Source organism: Gorilla gorilla, chromosome 19 (assembly GCF_029281585.2).
Source record: "Gorilla gorilla gorilla isolate KB3781 chromosome 19, NHGRI_mGorGor1-v2.1_pri, whole genome shotgun sequence".
Lineage (NCBI taxonomy): Eukaryota > Metazoa > Chordata > Mammalia > Primates > Hominidae > Gorilla > Gorilla gorilla.
The window spans coordinates 104,247,813-104,268,007 of record NC_073243.2 but is presented as its reverse complement, the minus strand read 5'-3'; the positions used below and the strand labels follow the sequence as shown (position 1 = coordinate 104,268,007).

General features: G+C 44.6%; 1 protein-coding gene across 1 annotated transcript; it reads right to left on the bottom strand.

Annotated features, from left to right (window-relative positions):
- Window positions 1-627: 627 nt before the first annotated feature.
- On the bottom strand, window positions 628-20,193 carry CFAP90 (cilia and flagella associated protein 90). Its single transcript, XM_004059053.5, has 3 exons — window positions 20,047-20,193; window positions 4,539-4,655; window positions 628-1,140 (listed from the first exon to the last, which is right to left on the bottom strand). Exons 1-3 carry the CDS (start codon window positions 20,191-20,193, stop codon window positions 961-963), a joined length of 444 nt encoding a protein of 147 aa, XP_004059101.1. The 3' UTR covers window positions 628-960.
- Between the last annotated feature and the right edge of the window lie 2 nt (window positions 20,194-20,195).

The following is a 20,195-nucleotide window of genomic DNA, read 5'->3' as shown; positions in this document are numbered from 1 at the left end:
TAGGTTACAAGCGACTGCTTCCAAAAAGAAGACTGTTTAAAGTCAAGTCATTGCTGTGATGACGGGGCACTGGGTGGGGCACACACTGGGTGCCTGTGTTATGCCTGCGCTCCAGCAGCTCATTGCCTCCCGCATGAACTCCTCTAGGTTTGGAAATTCCACTTTAAAGATGAGGAAATGTCTGCTCATGTAGATGATATGACTTGCCCTAGAACACAAATCTAGAAAATGCAGCAACCAGAATTTTACCCAAGTTTGTTGAACACCAAAATCTAGCCTCTTCCGATGACTGGCTCCCTCTCTCTGAGCAGTAATAGTGAGCATTGCTGGCCACCAAGGGCACCCATCCTTACTAGGGCTCCTAGTCCCAACTGCACAAAATTCTGTTATTTGGGATTCAGACCTCTGGAAAAACAAAAATGGAGTTTCTAGAATTCAATTGTGCCAAAAGACAATTGTCATTACATCTCCTCTTGGAGAAGGGAACATGTCAGGGTTGTTTGTGTTACCAGGCAGCAGGAGTTCCCCTAACTCATGGGAAAAGCAACTGCACCTCACTCCTGTGACTGCCTCCCCAAAGAATCCTGGCAAATGTAGAGAGCCAGTGAACAGAAACCAACCCAACAGTTACCAAGGGGAAACAAAGTGTTCATTTTATTCAGGTGCTCACAATGAATCGGTCTCCAGATTCATTTGATCAAAAATAATTCCAGCTGAAAATCATCACATCAGAGACTCTTCACATGTACTAAAGGTGTTGTTGGTCAGGCTCCTAACCCAGCAACCTGAGGGAGGCTGCTAACGTGTTCATGTGTCCCACTGTAGAGATGCAACACAGGCATAGCCAAGCTCCTAGGCGTCATGAGAAGGGGAAAGGCGGCTCCAGACACCACCTTCTCGCTGTGCAAACTTGCCAGGCCACAGGGTATCGCGACATGCCCTGTGGGCCACGGGGATGCTTCAGGCTGGAGCAATGTGCCCAAAGCCGGGTTCCTTGAGGCTGGGGATGTCGTTCTTCCTGTAGAAGTCAGCCTGCACGTGGTTGGCATGGCCAAAGTCCCGGTTTAGGGGCTCAATGGGCTGATTGATGCGCTTCCCATAGACAGAAGACGTCAGCACTCCAACTGGCCTCTCCTGTTCCTGGTGAAAGTTATCAAAGCACATAGTCAGCACCACGGCTTTCGCCAGCACAGCTCACCCGAGCATCCATCAGCCTGGGTCCCACCACGGTAGACCAAGAGGGAACCTCCACACTGAAGCCAGGGGCTTCACAGGGAAGTAGCCTATGGCAGGGAACCGTTGAATTTGCTAGAAGGCTGGCTGGTGTATTCATTGGACATGTTGGGAAACTGTGCGGGACCATTTGCTCTACCCATTTGTCCCTGTGCTCTTCCTGGTCATTTCCCAGCTCCTGCTGCTGCTGGTCCCTTCCCACCACCCAGATCCTGGCTCAGATGTCCAGGTCCTCCCTGACCCCTCCCCTCCCCAGGTCCCTGCTTATCCCTCTCACTTTCCCCATCTTACATCCTCACATGGCTTCCTCTTCCCACATACCACTCATCACTACCTAGAATTTGCTCATCATTTCTTTTTTTTCTTTTCTTTTGAGAAGGAGTCTTGCTCTTGTCACCCAGGCTGGAGTGCAATGGTTGCAACCTCTGCCTCCCAGGTTCAAGCAATTCTCCTGCCTCAGCCTCCCGAGTAGCTGGGATTACAAGCGTGCACCACCACGCTTGGCTAGTTTTTGTATTTTTAGTAGAGACGGGGTTTCACCATGTTGGCCAGGCTGGTCTCGAACTCCTGACCTCAAGTGATCCACCCACCTCGGCCTCCCAAAGTGCTGGGATTACAGGCGTGAGCCACCACACCCAGCCCATGATTTCTTTGCCTTTTTGTCTCTTCCTTCAGGAATGGCAGCTCTGAGAGGGCTTTTTTCTGAAAAACTACATGCCACAGTTTTCTCCTGAGGAAAACACTAACTTTGCGTCAACTTAGAATGCACCACATGTGCTGGTTACGGTGGCTTGGTAACCAAACTTGGAAGAAATGTTCTCGTGTGTGCAATTTCTGCTCCGCAAGACCAACTTTTCTAGAAAAATTATGAAAGCCAGGATTCAGAGGTTAAGCAGAGACTTGTTTTATCTGTTGAAGGGAATGTCTTAGCTTTGCTGTCCTTAAATTGTTAAATTCTAAAGAACCAAACAACAATATCAAGAAAAATACACAATGACATGACTGAATAGAGGGAACTATATATAATAGTACCTTAGCCTTAGCTTCTTGGCACAAAAAGATAGAGGAGAGCTGCATAAAGAAAATTACATGAAGCAGCTGAGCACAATATTAAATATGTATGTGTATATGCACACACACATGCATGTACACACATGTACATGCATACAATATACACACATGTGCATGATATATACATGTATTCACACATATATACACACATAATATATATATCCACCTACATATGCACATATGCATGCATCTATACACACATTTACACACATTCACGCATCTATACACACATTTACACACATTCACAAGCAGGCACACACACATGCACACACATATACACACACATATAATAGATACACACATACACACATGCATATACACAAACACATGCACACATATATACACACAGGTACACATATTACACATATGCCCACACACAAACATATGTACAACATATACAAATATACATATCTGTATATACATATACACACATATATACATACACACATGTACACACATGTATGCCTATATACATGCATACACATATACACGTACAGTCATGTGCCACATGACATTTTACTCAACGATGGATCTCATATACGACGGTAGTCCCGTAAGGTTATAATATTAAGTTGGTGCAAAAGTAATTGCTGTTTTTGCCATGAAAATGTCAAAACCTAATAGAACTGAAAAATTCCTATCACCTAATGATGTCATAACTGTTGTCATGTCGTAGCGCAACACATTCCTAATGTGTTTGGGTGATGTTGGTGAAAATAAACCTACTGTGCGGCCAGTCGTATAAAACATAGTACATACAATTATGTACAGCTCATAGTACTTGACAATAACAATAAATGACTATGTTACTGGTTTATGTATTTATTATATTTTTTATCACTATTTTAAGAGTATACCCCTTCAACTTATTTTTAAAAGTTAACTCTAAAACAACCTCAAGCAGGTTCTTTAGGAGGTATTCCAGAGAAGACATTGTTAGCCTAGGAGATGACAGCTCCATGCGTGTGGCGTGACGTCGCCTTTGAAGACCTTCCAGTGGGACAAGATGTGGAGGTGGAAGGCAGTGATACTGATGATCCTGACCCTGTGTAGGCCTAGGCTAAGGTGTGTGTTTGTGTCTTAGTTTTTAACCAAAAACTTTAAAAGCTTAAAAAAATTAAAAATAGACACCTTATAAAGATCTAAAGAAAGAAAATATTTTTGTACAGCTGTACAATGTGTGTTTTAAGCTAAGTGTTACTACAAAAGAGTCATAAAAGTTTTTAAAATTAAAAAGTTTATAAGGTTAAGAAGTTACAGTAAGCTAAGTTTCATTTATTATTGAAGAAAAAAATTTAAAATAAATGTAGTGTAGCCAAAGTGTACAGTGCTTATAAAGTTTATAGTAGTGTACAGTAATGTCCTAGGCCTTCACATTCACTCACCACTCACTCCCTGACTCACCCAGAGCAACTTCCAGTTCTGCAAGCTTCATTCATGGTAAGTGAATGATACACAAGTGTATCACTTTTATCTTTTATACTATATTTTTACTGTACCTTTTTATGTTTAGATACAAAAATACTTACCATTGTGTTTTAATCCTTTACAATATTTTATACATAACATGCTGTACAGATTGGTAGCCTAGGAGCAATAAGCTGTACCATATGGCCTAGGTGTGGAGTAAGCTATGTCATCTAGGTTTGTGTTAAGTACACTCTGATGTTCACCCAACAACAAAATCGCCTAGCAATGAATTTCTCCGAATGAATTTCTCAGAATGAATCCCTGTTGTTAAGCAATGCATGACTGTACATACACCCTCCCACCACACACACACACACACACACACACACACACACACACACATACACACATGTACAAGCATACCTCAGAGATATTGCAGGTTTGGTTCTAAACCACGGCAATAAATATCACTATTAAGTGAATCATACAAACGTTTTGGTGTTCCAGTGCATATACAAGTTATGTTTACACTATACTATAGTATATTGAGTGTGCAATAGCATTATGTCTGAAAAATGTACAGATCCTAATTTGTAAATACTTTATTGTTAAAAAATGCTGACACAGAGATATGAAGTGAGCACACGCTGTTGGAAAAATGGCACCAATAGACTTACTTGACATAAGGTTGCCACAAACTTTCAATTTGTAAAAAATACAGTATCTATGAAGCCTAATAAAGTGAAGTGTAATAAAACTAGATATGCCTGTATAAAGTTTTGTTAATCTGTTGACAACTTGTTAATATTCTGTCTTAATATTACCTCTTCGTTAACATGAAGTCCCAGGCTTTTTGCATGTTCTCTGTCATCTCGGTGCAACTTCTGATCATAATCTAGGCGCCTCTTAAAAACACAATCATAGAGGGAAATAATTCCTGTCTAGGAAAAAAAAGAGAAAGAAAGCCGTGGGTTAATTTGAAGGCTGCGTCATTGAGGCCCGATGGAGCACAGATGCCAGTTCTTTCCCAAGGGAGGCTGGAGGTGCATGTGGTGAGTATGTGGTAGGAAAGGTCACCTCACCAAGCAGAACCAGCTGTGATGTGGAGCAGGGAGAAGCCCAGGCCTCACCAGCAAGAGAAGGTTGCTAAGAGGCCCAGTATGAAGCAGAGACATTTTCATGGCACTTCTCAACTTTCTCCTCCCTTGTTGACAGAGGTGGCTCCCCAAGCTGTCTTGCTGTCTGACTCCATTGCTAGAGCTCAAACTTTAAAATAAAAATGTGTCCTAGTCCATTCAGGCTGCTATAACAAAATACCATATAGACTGGGTGACTTATAGGCAACAGCAGTGTATTTCTCACAGTCCTGGAGGCTGCGAAGTCCAAGTTCAAGGCCCTGTGAGATTGGGTGTCAGGTGAGGGCTCAATTTATGATTCACAGACGGTGTCTTCTCCCTGTATCCTCACATGCTGGAAGGGCAAACAAGCCCCCTCAGGCTTCTTTTATAAGGGCACTAATTCCATTTATGAGAACTCTACCCTCAGGCCTAATCCCTTCCCAAAGGCCCCGCCTCCCAATACCACCACATTGGGGGTGAGGCTTCAACGTACGAATCTGGGGAGACACAAACATTCAGACCATACCAAAATGACATTTCTAAGGTTATATATGTGTGTACTTTTCCTTCATTTCTACTTGTCTTGTGTTCTCAAATTTTCTATAATAAGCTTGAGCTTCTTTGAAAAACAAACAATACCTACATACTAGGATAATGAAACTTAACAGGAGTCATCCTTTAAGTCGCTAGTGCAGGACCCAAGGGCAGACGTCCTCTCTGCCTTCTGAAAGTTGCCTGAAAATCAACTGACAGAAGGGAGATTAAAAGAAGAAAGGGCATACACATTTTTATTAATGTACATGGGGGACATCTCAGGGTGATTACCCCACCATACCATGGGCTACAGATGCTTGTATAGCCTTCTTCACACGAGAAAGGAAGATGGGGAAATGCGGATGATTTTAGGGAGGTAGTAAGTTATTTTTAGGGGGATACAATGGGCTTGGAGAAGATACAATGGTCTGAGAGAAAGTCTGTTTGGCCCACAGAGCAGATGATGGTCTATGACAAAAGTCTGTCCAGGTGTCTTAACAGACTTCAACCTGTCTTCCCATGACATGAATGCAGTTAATGAAAACTCAGGGAAGGTACCAGGGGTCATTGTTTTCTTCTTTGGTGAGTCTAGACTTTAGGCAGATAAGCGAACTTTAGAGACCAACTTCATCAGGTGCTTTGGGAGAGACAAGATTGAGAGACAAGAACCAGGGGTGGGGGTAGGGGGTGGTCAGAGAAACCTTGAGCCTTCTTCTTGAGGCCAGAGTGTCAGAGTGCCATATTTTGGTGTATTGGTCCCTGAACTCTAACACTAGCCAAGAGTCAGGCTATGTGCAAACCCCTCTCTTGAGAGATAAAAGTATTTTTTCTTTAATCATAGGTGATAAGTGTAACACTTGGTAATCCATATATATATGAATACATATATTATATTTAATATACATGTATATATCATATGTATGTAATTTACATACACACACAACTCTGATGTATTAGAAAATGACCCATTAACAGAGCCATTATCTGTATTATCTCCATTTTATCATCCCAACTTTTTCTGAGTACAAAAGAAAATCTTCCTTGTTCAGTATCTAGTAAAAGAAAAAAGAATGCATGTGTTAACTGGTCTTTAACCTTCACCTTGTAAGTCAGGCTTGTCATTTATGTTATTCCAGCTGCCTTAAATCTTCCAGCAGCACACTCAGACATGTCTCCGTGGGATTTGGGAGCATTAGGTCTCTAGCTTATGCTCGGTTGGTTTTGTTTTGGTTTTTTCCCAGATAGTGATGCTAGAATGATTCCCTCCAACAGGAGGATACAGAGGTGGAAGTAGGCAGTGAAAAGGATGCAAGACTTATATACAGTGTGTTGGAAAATACATAATGCCCACTCACACTGACTAAAGGAACTTGGCACTCTGGCCAGTAGTGGGAATAACTAGAGCATAACGTAGCTTTGGCCGATCCTTAGCAAATCATTCACAGATCATCTGTCATGTGCAACATGCTGTGCTCCTGCTGAGGGAATTTAGAAGATAACTCAGACGTGGCTACTGTCCTCACTCAATGAGCCGTCTAGTAAGGAAACAACATGGTCTTTAAGAATTATTACTTTAAGATTCATAAGAATTCCAACAGTAACATGTGTAAGGCCCGTGGCCAGCCACTGCAGGATCCTGGTATGTCTTAGTTCAGAGTCACTCTAACCGGCTTGAAGGAGGAAAGCAACCTCCAACCAGGAGCTGTGGCTTCTGCCTCTGTGCCTCTGCTGGCCATTTTTTGAGTTCACCAGACACAAGCATCTCTTATCATTGTCTTCACTCTCACTCAACTTCTGGATGTGTTCATGTCAAACCACCCTGGCCTTCATGTCTCCTGATGGCAACCTACCCTATAGCTATGTACCCATAGGATTTTTTAAAAGCCTGAATCAATGGAGAATTGATAAGCCTTTCAACATTTAGTATTGTGACAATTGGCTAGTTTTTTGGACCTTCACATCACATTATAGCCAAAAGTAAATTCTGGATGATGAGAAAAATAAGAGAAAAAGAAAACCCGTTAGAAAACTCGTACACATGAAAACAATAGAAAAAATGTCAGAAAATATCAATCACTTTGACTACATACAAATTAGACATCTGCTTATCAAATAAAATGAAGACTTTAAAAAAACATTTTAAGACATGATAGAGAAATCTCGATATCTTTAATATCCATAATATAGGCAGCTGTTGGTACAGAAGCTAATTTGCTGCTGGCCTGCAGAGGCTAAGCAAACATTTTTGGGATGGGCCGCCCAGTAACACACAGGAAGCCCAAGTATACCACACACATTCTGCAAGGATGAGGGAGGATAAATCCTCCAGAGTAAAGACATTGCCACTCAGACCTTTCCTTTGAGATTCAGAGCCACTGGCCAGCCAATAGCCTGATCTCCATCACCCCCATGCCACCCCACATACGCCCAATATTTTAAGGGATTCAATAGTAGCCAGGCTCTTGCTCATCATCTAGGTGTTCTATTGCCTTTGGAATCCCTCCTGACCTGGCTGGCCCTGTTCCATGCATTCTGGGGAGAACAGCTGCAGTGTACAACGTGAAGACCTAGTCTCTAGAACTGAACCCCTGGGAGAAAGCTACACCCATGGCCAAGAAGCACTCTCCCTCCTGCACCCTGAGAACCTTGTGGCAAAGTGGAGTTGTCTGGTGGCCCCTCAAACCCCATAATGCTCCCTGCAGGTGGGCAGCCACCCTCACCCAGTGTATTAGTCTGTTTTCATGCTGCCGATAAAGACATACCCAAGACTGGACAATTTATAAAAGAAAGAGGTTTAATGGACTTACAGTTCTGTGTGGATGATGGATGATGTGTGGGGAGGCCTCACAATCATGGCAGAAGGTGAAAGGCACTTCTTACATGGTGGCAGCCAGAGAGAGAGCTTGTGCCGGGAACTCCCCGTTTTAAAACCATCAGATCTCATGAGACTCATTCACTCTCGCAATAACAGCACAGGAAAGACCCACCCCAATAATTCAATCAGCTCGTACTGGGTTCCTCCCACGACACATGGGAATTGTGGGAGTTACCATTCAATATGAGATTTGGGTGGTGACGCAACCAGGTCTGAGGGACAGCCCCCCCAGAGTAGGTGGCATGAACAGCAGGGAAAATAGATCCTCCAGTGGCTGCCTGGTCTTGTATTTTCTTCTGCACAGTGCTTTTAATCAGGTCCTACCCTCCTGAACTGAGTGAGCCCCCACTGGGGTGCTTGGATTATCCTGGGAGAAAAACTCTGAAGAAGGAAGAATGGACTTAAGAATAGAATGAGAATGCAATTACTGTTATCAGAATGAGAAAGGATATGTTCATTCATTTTGTTCCCTATATTGAAGAAGCCCAGTGTAATATGCAACTTTACAGAGAAAATGCCTATTTCTTCTCATTCTAATCAGGTCTCCTAAAACACTATAAAAGTAACCACTATGAGCAGCCATGCCTGCCTCACAATCCCTGGATTAGTTGCCAACAGTCTTCTACATCTTAGTGTTTACTAGGAATCTCACTGCTTGTGGGTGTGGAGTGATCAGAGTCTTAGGAACTTATTTTTGTGCAGATTTTGCATATTCAGAACTTTCCAGAGTAAAAGTGAATTTTTCTATCATTGAAAAATAAGGACCAAAAAAAATAAATTCATCAGCAGGCAGGCAGCCTCGCTTTGAAATGTGACTATCCATTTTCAATAACTAATCAAACTGGAAATCTGTCTTTTCCCAGGAGTTTAATTATTAATCTTTCTTTTTTTTCTTTTATTCTTATATGGCTTGAAGCAAGATGATACTAATAAAAACCAATTGGGATTTAGATGCTATCACAAGACAGAGCTTCTGAAATTACTGAAATTTTGCCATTAAAATCCCTCAAGGAATTGTCTCTATTTCACAGATGATGTTCCTTTAAAAAAAAAGCAAAACAGAAAATATCCATTTTTCACCTGGTGATCTCTCCCTTTGTGTTTTGAATATTGTTAAAATGTAGCATGGCCTTAGCCTGGTCATGGTGCTTGATCACCTACCCTCAGTTTCCGTCACAGTGACCTCCACCCCTGATCCTGAGAAATTGCTCTGGTCCACAGGTGGCCTGGGCAGATGCCGTGGGTAGAGTGGAGGCCTCCAGTTTTCAACCTCCACAGCACATTAGGCCTACTATTGTGCAAGACACTATGCCAGGCTCCAGGACAGAAATGGGGAGTCCCTACCTTAAAAGAGACCACAGACTGAGAAGAGAAATTAACCCATTAGTTATGAACCACAGAAAAATATAAATGGAATAAGAGAGGTGTGCACAAAGTACAGTAGCAGAAAAGAATGAATGACGGGCAATTGCTTGGGCCAGGGGTAGGAAGTGCAGGTGACTGAAGGTGAGACGGGAGACCACACCAAACTGCTGTAGTTAGAACCACTGCCGGGCAACCTCACTGGATGTGATCAGCTGACTTGTGTCCTCCAAGCATTCACATGTTGAAGTCCTAATCCCCAGGAACTCTGAACGTGACCTTATTTGGAATAAGGTAATTGAAGATATAATTAATTAAGGTGAAGTCATACTGGAGTAGGGTAGACCCCCAAGCTAGTATGACTGATGTCCTTATTGAAAGGAGAAATTTGGACATGGACATTCACAGAGGGAAGATGATGTGAAGAGACACTGGGAGAAGATGGCCATCAAAAAGCCAAGGAGAGAGGCCTGGAACAGAGCCTTCCTTCACAGCCCCTAGAAAGAACAAATCCTGCTAATTGCGACAAAGCAAAAATCGACATATAGTATCTAATTAAACTGCAGACCTCTGCACAGCAAAAGAAACTGTGAACTGCATAAACAGACAACCTACAGAAAGGGAGAAAATTTTTGCAACCAATGTATCTGACAAAGGTCTAATATCCAGCATCTACAAGAAACAAATTTACAAGAAAAAAAAACCCGTTAAAAATTGGGCAAAGGACATGAACAGACACTTCTCAAAAGACATACATGTGGCCAACAAACATGAAAAAAAGCTCAATATCACTGATCATTAGAGAAACGCAAATCAAAACCACAATGAGATACCATCTCACTCCAGTCAGAATGGATATTGAAAAGTCAAAAAACAACAGATGCTGGTGAGGTTGTGGAGAAAAAGGAATGCTTCTACACTGTTGGTGGGAGTGTAAATGAATTCAACCATTGTGGAAGTCAGTGTGGTGACTCCTTAAAGACCTAGAGGCAGAAATACCATTCAACCCAGCAATCCCATTACTGAGTATATACCCAAAGGGATAGAAATCATTCCATTATAAAGACACATGCACATGTATGTTCAATGCAGTACTACTCACAATAGCAAAGATATGGAGTCAACCTAAATGCCCATCAATGATAGACTGGATAAAGAAAATGTGGTACATATACACCACAGAATACTATGCAGCCATAAAAAGGAATGAGATCACATCCTTTTCAGGGACATGGATGGAGCTGGAGGCCATTATCCTTAACAAATTAACGCAGAAACAGAAAACCAAATCCCGCATGTTTTAAATGATAAAAACATAGGGACACATGGGGGGTGGGCAACACACACTGGGGCCTGTCAGAGGATGGGACGTGGGAAGAGAGAGAAGATCAGGAAGAATAGTTAATGGATGCTGGGCTTACTACCTGGGTGATGGGATGATCTGTACAACCCACCATGGCATACGTTTACGTATGTAACAAACCTACGTATCCTTCACAAATTAAAAGTTGGAAATTAGAAAAAAAAATCCTGGTGACACCCAGATTTCAGGCTTCTAGCCTCCAAAACTAAGAGAGAAGAAATTTCTGTTATTTTAAGCCACCAAGTCCGTGGTACATTTTATGGTAGCCCAGGCAAACACACTTGGCAAGAAGTAGCCATCGTGCCCCATGACTCCTCCCAACCTGAGAAGCACTCTTACTCCCAGAAGTTGCACACACTCTCACACAAATAACTGGGGTAAGTTTTTGAGCAAACTGGGACCCTAGTCCTTTATTTTCTCCTCCCTTTCAGAGTATTTAAAGCATTAATTCACTCTCCACCATAAGGTTGGACCAGTAAGTTCTACAAGAAAGAAAAAAAAAAACAAGAGAAAAAAATTAATACCTTTTGTCATGTAATTGTGGCAGGGGTAATGCTATGTGCTCATCAAACATACTACCTCTTCCAGAACAAGCAGAAGATGCATTTCCCAGTTTGCCCCACAAGTAGGCTGGGGCCAGGAATGTGGGTGACTCCAGTAAATACTACTTCTAGTCCTGGTCCATAAAAAACTCCCAGGCAGTCCTCCAAACCCTCTCTCCCCACTCAGTGGCTAATAAATTCAGAGCATCCAATAAATGACTCTAAAGTCCTAAAAACTCCTAGGCCCTAGTAATAGTGAAACCATGAAAAAGAAGGCACTTGGATTTCCAAGCAATTGCACCAAGAGCTTCCCTGGAGAAACATAAATGTTGGGCTATGAATGAGAAAAAAATAAGCCTCTATGATGTCATGGTTATTATGTTAAGCCCGTTGGTGCACCTATGTTTAACAACCCACTTTCCGGAGAGAAAAAAATCTGATTTGTAGTATTTGATGATTTCTATGGTGTAAATACTTCAGTCATGGTCAATTTTAGGCTACCAGTTAAATGCAGAGCTTAGAAGAAATGCTAACAGTTGGCTTTTGTGAGTCATATAAGCCAGCTCCAGCACACCGGCGTTTAAGACTTTTTGGGTTTAGGGTGTGTTTCCATAGCACATCCTAGCCCAACTTGTCTAATATGCTAATCAACCTATGAGTGGGCTACCTCATTTCCTGTCCTCAGAAGCCACAGCACTATGACCTCCTCATCTTGAGGCTTTCCATGAGTTTGCTTGTCTAGGGATAAACAACCTACTTTTAAAACTGAAAACCCCCAAGGTGATCCAAAACAGTTTCCTTTGATTCATCAGGGCCTCAATTTACTTCTAATAAATCCAGAGCATCTCCTTGGAGGTTTGGTATTGTGTGAAGCTTAATGAGGACATTTTCATTAATTTTAACAGCATTCAAAATTCTGTATCTCAGAGGACTGTTGCTTGCGAAGGACACAATGTTAGGTTTTTTTGAAAAGACAATACTCAACTATTCTCTTTGGGTTTTTGATTTTTCCTGTGGAAAAGATTCTATGTCCTCTCCTGGTACATTAATATCACAAGTTTTAGAAATTCTTATAAATTTTCAAATAATCTGGATATTTTACCATTAGACTGAAGACAAGATAATTCCTCCCTCTGATCTCGTGTCTGTGTCAAATTCTAAGAGTGTTCTGATTCAGAGAGTTCTACATTCATCTATGTGCTCAACTTGTCACCAGTTGGAAACTTGCTGATTGTGGAGTCAATTGTTTTTCCTCTTCCACTGATACCAGCTCCCTACTCACCCCCTCACCCCCAGCCCAGCAATTTACAACTCAGGAAGAAATAGCGATCCACAGGGACTGAAACTCGAATTCAATCTTACATGTTCCTCTTGGTCAAAGTTATTGGGAAAAATGTTGTCTCTCTTCTTGTGTCATTTGCTTGTACCCCTTAAAACAGGGTGATTTTGAAAAACTAAGATATGTTATTAAATGAAAAGGGCAAGCTGCAATATATGTGTCCATATTTGTGTGATCTGTGTGTGAATATGTTCTTGTATAAAAAACATTAGATACGTATTTCGACAAACATGCACTCAATGAAAAGACACAGAGCACATGCTCACACAGGAGTTTTGATTCATTGGAACATGGATTCCTCACTCTTGGTGTTTCGTACCATGTGAAAGGTCTCCACTAGAACATGCCTGCCTCCCCTTTCACTCATTCCTCTCTCATAAATGGGTTTGCAAGGGAAACTGGGCCTTGGGCTCAGCCCCCCGACCAACCCCTTTTTAAGGAGCTACCTGCCCTGGAGGAAGATATTCAGCCCCACTCCCCCAAGCCCTGAGTTTTCCAGGGGCAGGTCACTGGATAGTGAAAATGCAACTAGAGAAGTAGAGAAGAAACTATAGCCCACTGCCATTGACGATACCAGAGGAGGAGAGCGAGGACAGGGATAAGCAAAGCAGCAGATAATCCAAACCGAAACCCCCAATTTAGTCTAAGAAGTAAATTTTGTAAGTCGGTGACTTATCCCTTTGTTTTAAAAATTGGCTTTCCGATTATTCATTCCTCATTTGTTCATGCAACAGGTATTTATGGAGTTCCAACTATGAGACAGGCACTCTTTTGATTGCTGAAGACATAGCTGTGATAAAGGTAAATCATTGTCCTCACAAAGCTCACATTTAGTGGGAGAAAACAACAAGATAACTAAGGAAAATACTTAGCAGGTTAGATACTAATAGGCAAAAGGAGAAAAATAGGCAGGGAGAAGGAAAGAGGTATCCATGCAGAGAGGTCGTAATTTCATTGGGCTAGTACAAATTCTTTTGGAAAGGCATGTTAAGCTTATGAGTCTGCTGGATAATGGGGAGTTGCCTAGATAATGACAGGCAGATCAGCAACAGAACTGAGTTCACCTTCCCCACACAGCCCCCTTGGAGTGGCTGAGTGTGTGTGGTAAAGGTGCTTGGTTCCTAAGCAGACAGGATCCATAGAGGGAGGACCTAGGGAGGCTCATATTGAGCACTGTCTGCATACTGTCAGGTCCTTCAGAGATTCCCCTTTGTGCCTCTGGACAGTTAGCATGTGTATTAGTCCATTTTTGCACTGCTGTAAAGAACTGCCTAGGACTGGGTAATTTATAAAGAAAAAAAGGTTCGATTGACTCACAGTTCCACATGGCTGGGGAGGCCTCAGGAAACTTACAATCATGGCAGAAGGCAAAGGGGAAGCAAAGACCTTCTTCACGTGCTGGCAGGAGAGAGAGAGAGAGAGAGCAAAGAGGGAAGTGCCACTTTTAAACCATCAGATCTCCTGAGGACTCACTTACTATCATGAGAACAGCAAGGGGGAAACTGCCCCCATGATCCAGTCACCTCCCACCAGGTCCCTGCCTCGACACGTGATGGTTACAGCTGGAGATGAGATTTGGGTGGGGACTTATTGCTAAACCATATCAACATGCATCTGTATAGGTGCTTGGCTGCACTTGGCAAAGGGAAATTCAGTGCTCAGGGAGGTAGAGTCCTTGATGCATAAAGAAACAGTCAGCTTCTGTCCCCAACATACACAGAGAAGAAAAGCCAGCTAATCCCACCAAACCTAAGGTGGGGCCTTTTCAGCAAAGCCTCACTCAAGACAGAGCTATCCACAAGCCCCCTCAGCATGAGGGAAAGCAGATTCCAAAACCAGTTCTAATTGCTTTAAATGCAGCTCTTAGACTTTGAGGAATTTAATCAAAACCTTCATAAAATGGCATTGTCCTTTGACTGCTTTTTTATTTCAGCAGCAGAAATGCTGCACAAGGCAGAAGAAGAAAAAAGTAATTGAAGAACACCGTGGAACGGAATCTGCTTTGCTGCCGCAGGAACCATATTTTATGGCCAAAGCCCACGCTACTAGAACTCTCTAGGGAGCCGTACAGGAGCCGATCACATTTTTGCTGGCAGCTTTAGATGACAAATTTGTCTTACAATTCAGAGGCATTACTGGGGCTTTAAATAAGTGTGCAGCCTTCAGTGTGTCCACTCTGTGGGCTCCCTGAAGGGAGCTGCTTCAGAGGATTAGAAGCCACAGATTGACACTCACATTTTGCCTTCACCTGTGTTAATTTCTGACAGCAAACGAGGGTCAGGGATATGAGGTTTGCGACTGGGATCCAGCACTTAGTGAAAAGAAGCTCTAATAATCACTAACAAAGGCAAATCATAATAATAGCTATACTTACATTGGACTTACTATGTGCTACTTTGCATTGATTAATTAGTCATTCATATAAGAGCTCTATGAAATTGGCACCATTTGCCTCAAAGGTGGGTAGAGTGAAACAGTGTGTGTTAATGTGGCAGGTCCACATGGCTGGTCAACATGGAGCCAATATTTTTACCCAGGATGACTCAGCCTGTGCTACCAACTAATCAGTACACACGCTACTGTGTGTCACACAGAAATAAACTAAACAGAATGGTCCCATCAGGCTGCTATAACAAAATACCCATGCGCTGGGTGATTTATAAACAACAGATGTTCATTTCTCGAGGTTCTCAAGGTTGGGCAGTCCAAGATCAAGGCGCTGGCAGATTTGGTGTCTGGTGAGGGAGCATTTTCTGGTTGCTACATGACACGTTCTCATTGTGTCCTCACATGCTGGGAGTCTCTTTAACAAGGGTGATAATACCATTCATGAGGACTCCACCTTCATGTCCTCATCACTTCCCAAAGGCCCGCCTCCTAATACTGTCATGTTGGGGGTTGTGATTTCAACATATGTATTTGGGGAGAACACAAATATTCAGACCATAGCATTGGCTTAAGAACTAATTCTGTACTGTTTTTACTACTCAGCTTGATTAGGGCCTGAAATTATTCTTCTTCTTACTATTATTATTATATTTTGGAGACAGAGTCTCACTCTGTCACCCAGAGCGGAGTGCAGTGGTGCAATCTCAGCTCACTGCAACTTCAATCTCCTGGGCTGAAGTGATTCTCCTGCCTCAGCCTCCCGAGTAGCTGAGACTAGAGGTATGGCCACCACACCTGGCAATTTTTGTATTTTAAGTATAGATGGGGTTTCACCACGTTGGCTGGGCTGGTTTTGATTGAACTCCTGATCTCAAGTGATCTGCCCTCCTCAGTCTCCTAAAATAGAGCCTGAAATTGTTTACAGTAAATTTAGGTGTAACTGAGTTCTCTAGAAAACCTGTGATGCAGAATTTACCCTCTTTATTCCAAATAGTCTCTAGGTCAGAGAATCAGTTTCTTTGGTCCTGCAGCTGATTAAATCCCAGTTCATATCATCCTGAGGAGTGGATTATTACCATTGGTAGCTATTTGTCAAATGGGCTTCAAAATGCTTTTGTTATTCTTGTTGTTTTCGAGGCTGTTTTAATTTAGATGTTAACATTTCTGTAGCATCGTTTTCTTTTGCGTGGTACTAAAGGCCTCAGGACTTGAATTTGTTTGTGACCTCAGTTACCCAAACTGCACGGAAAAAAATTGTTTTTTCAAAAATCCACTTTGCATTAATTTGTTCTAAGTTCCATACCTACCTTCCAGAAGGTAGTGATACGTTAGAGCAGGGGGTGGGAAACTTTTTCTGTAAAGGGCCAGGTAGTAACTGTTTTGGGCTTTGCAGGTCACATGGTCTCTGCCAAATCTACACAGCTCTCTGCGGTAACCACAGACATACAAACACATAGCTGTGAGACTATGTTCTAGGAAAACCTTATTTATTAAAATAGGCAACTGGCCAGATTTGGCCAAGGAGCCTCGGTTTACTGACCCCAGCATTAAAGGGGCAGATTTCCGGCCCACTCCCAGCGGACCTCCTTCCAAGTGATGGAGTCCCAGTCACTTCACACTTCGGGCATCTCTCTGCCCTCTGGTTAGTTTGGTCCCAGGAAGGTGGAGACGTTAATTAGACTGGTAAATGCAAGAATGAACTGTGCCTGCCAGGATCAATTTCACCGCCTTTCCCTAGGCAGTAGCTGGCCCACAGGGGATGCAGATTCTGCTCTTTTTCCTGGTGCCCCCATTTTATTTACAGGATCCCTCAAATGGCATTATTACCAATGTTTTTATTCTGTCCAACAGCCAGATGAATTTTATTTCCTTTCAACATAACAGCCGAGAACAAGTTAACACAAAAACACTCCTTATTTTTTCAGCTGTTTATCTCATGCGGTGCATTACTGCTATGCATTAATCATAAGCTGATTGGCAGTCACATGAGTATTGCATACTTAAAATGTAAAATTCATTTAATAAATGAGATTATGTATAGGTAACAGTTCTGTCAAAACATATTGCTCCCAGGAGGAAAAAAATGAAGTCCCTGGTGGCAATGAGATTGGGAACTTACCATTCCCTCGTGTCTCCCTCCTGTCTTAACATTCAGAGGATAATCGAGCCTGGGAGAACAGGCAAACAGGGCTGCAGAGACAGATCTGATTGCAAATGTCCCTTTTCCCCCGTCCTTGCATACTGCTCAAAGCCAAGCAGAGAGGAGCTATCAGATACCAGAGATCCTCCTGGGAGCAGGCTGAGGTTTATGGCTGCCGTATTTGTCAGCTGGGGCTGCACAAACTAAGTACCATGGATGAGGTGGCTGAACGAACAGAATTCATTGTCTCACAGTACTGGCACCAGAAGTATGGAGTCAAGCAGTTGGCTGTGAAGGAATGCCCTGTTCCAGGCCTTTCCCTGAGGCTTGTAGGCGGCTGTCTTCTCCCTGAGTCCCTTTACATCATCCTCCCTGATATGGTTTGGCTGTGTCCCTACCCAAATCTCATCTTGAATTGTAGTTCCCATAATTCCCACATGTCCTGGGAGGGACTGTCTGAAGATAATTGAATCATGGGGGCAGTTCCTCCCATCCTGTTCTCGTGATAGTGAGTTAGTTCTCACAGGACCTGATGGTTTTATAAGGGTCTTCCCTCTTCACTGTGCACTCATTCCTCTTCATGCTGCCACGTGAAGAAGGACATATTTGCATCCCCTTCTGCCATGATTGTAAGTTTCCTGAGTCCTTCCCAGCCATGCTGAACTGTGAGTCAGTTAAACCTCTTTCCTTTATAAATTACCCAGTCTTGGGTATATCTTTATTAGCAGTGTGAGAAAGCACTAATACATGCATGTCTGTCTCTATATATCCCAATTTCCCCTTTTCTCAAAGACACCAGTCATACTGGAATAGGGCTCATCCTAGTGGCCTCATTTTAATTTGATTATCTCTGTAAAATTCTATTTCCAAATAAGTTCACATTCTAAGGTACTGGGGATTAAGACTCCAAAACATAAATTTCAAGGGGACACAATTCAACCGACAGCAGTTGTCTAAACTAGAAATACGATTGCTTCTGTTGGTGAGGCTGTCCAAGAGTGCTTACAGTTTATGTGTGGCATGCAGGCCAGTGTGTGCTAACCCAGTCAGAAGGGGAATTTATTTAGGGTCTAGGATTGTGGAGGCAGGAAGGGGGGAAAGGAAGGATGCATTTTCTGGGAACACCTTATACACCATAAGGGAATGATCTCCTTCCCCCTAGACACCTGGCTAATCTATATCCCTCTCTAGCCACTCAAGCCACCAGGACAGCTAGAATTAGAAAGACCTGTCCCAGTTATGCCTGCAGGCTGAGGGTCCTCAATGAATGCTCCTTTTCAGTAATGACTCTCCTGCCTCTGCATCCTGAGCAAGACAAACCGGAGACATTTAGGAACAATGGTGAGAAGAAAGGAGTAGATGACCCTCAACTGGCTTTGAATTTACTACTTTTCCTGCCTTTGGCCGCTGGTGGGAGATGCAGGGTGCCCAGTGGCCTTCGCAGACTCGCAGAGCCCATCCCAGGAAATGCACGGGCTGGTGTGGCCAGGACAGAACAGAGGGACCACTCTCAGTCCAGCCCTCCCTGCAGGCGGCTCGCCAGCTATTCCTTCTGGTCTTCGGTTTGCAGGAGGGCAGAGGGTTTCCCGCGCCCTGGACCATCCGGGCATAGTGCCGGCAGCAAGGCCTTGTTTCCTTGCTACCCTGGGCCAGCCGCAGACAGACCCCAGAGGGAGCCGCGCCCAGCCCGCTGGGCGGCCCCGGCTTCCCGCGACCCCCTCCAGACCCTGGGCAGAAAGAGCGCCCTGCTGTCCCGACAGAGCCACTGTGCTTTTGAGGGATCCTGACACCTAGTGGCTCCCGCTCCCTTCTCCGAAGAGCACCGGGTCCCATCTGAGCATTCCCGCGACTCCCAGCGCCTGATCGCAGCTGAGACACCCATTCGCGCACCCGGCCTCTCCGACATCCTCGTCCCAGGGGTTCAGCTGACACTGGTAGTCGCCTTAGCTGTACTCTTTGGGGTCCAGGCGCCTTGGCGGGAGCTCACCCTCCCTGTCTCCCCAGCTGACCCTGCCGCGCCCCCTTCATCTCCGCACGCTCCAACCCGGCCCCCTCCACAGGCTGTCCAGCCCCGCCCCTCGGAACCCACCCCTGGTAGTGAAGCCCTGCTCCCTCCCTGCCCGAAGGTGCGCTCCTCCTTTAGGGCCCCTCTACGCTGTGAGCTCTGTCCCCGATCCCTAGCGGTGCAGCCCCTCCCAGGGCCCCTCCTCGTTGTGAGCTCCTCTCCAGTCCCCGGCGGCGCATCCGCGCCCCCAGGCCCCCTCCCCTAAGGTGAACCCTGCCCCAAAGCCCCAGTCCCTAAGGTGAGCCCCGCCCCCAGGCCCCAGTCCCTAAGGTGAACCCCGCCCCCAGGCTGCCTCCCCTAAGGTAACCCCGCCCCCAGGCCCCCTCTCCTAAGGTGAGCCCCGCCCCTAGGCCCCCGCCCCTAAGGTGAGCCCCGCCCCTAGGCCCCCGCCCCTAAGGTGAACCCCGCCCCCACGCCCTCCCTCCGAGGGAGAGCCCCGCCCCAAGACCCTTCCGCTGCGGTGATCCCCTCTCCCCCGCCCCTCCGCGGCCGCCCGCCCCTGCCCAGCCGCCCAGCCGCCCAGCCGCCCAGCCGCCCAGCCGCCCAGCCGCCCAGCCGCCCAGCCGCCCAGCCTTCCGGTCTCCGCGCCCAGTCCGCGGTCCTCACCCGCGCCGGGCGGTAGTAGTAGCTGTGCTCTTTGGGGTCCAGGCGCCGCGGCGGGATGTAGCTGAAAGCGGACTGCGCCGAGACGGGCGGCGGCCTGGGCTTACCCCGCAGCGTGGACGCGGTGGTCTCCTCCTCGTCGTCCTCCATGC

What these genes read in the sequence shown, in the direction of transcription:
- CFAP90 (XM_004059053.5), bottom strand. Translation starts at nt 20,193, where the DNA reads ATGGAGGACGACGAGGAGGAGACCACCGCGTCCACGCTGCGGGGTAAG. An exon ending in ACTACTACCGCCCGGCGCGG is followed by an intron (nt 4,656 to 20,046) that starts GTGAGGACCGCG and finishes TTTTTTTCCTAG; the next exon opens with ACAGGAATTATTTCCCTCTA. An exon ending in GACTTCATGTTAACGAAGAG is followed by an intron (nt 1,141 to 4,538) that starts GTAATATTAAGA and finishes AACTTTCACCAG; the next exon opens with GAACAGGAGAGGCCAGTTGG.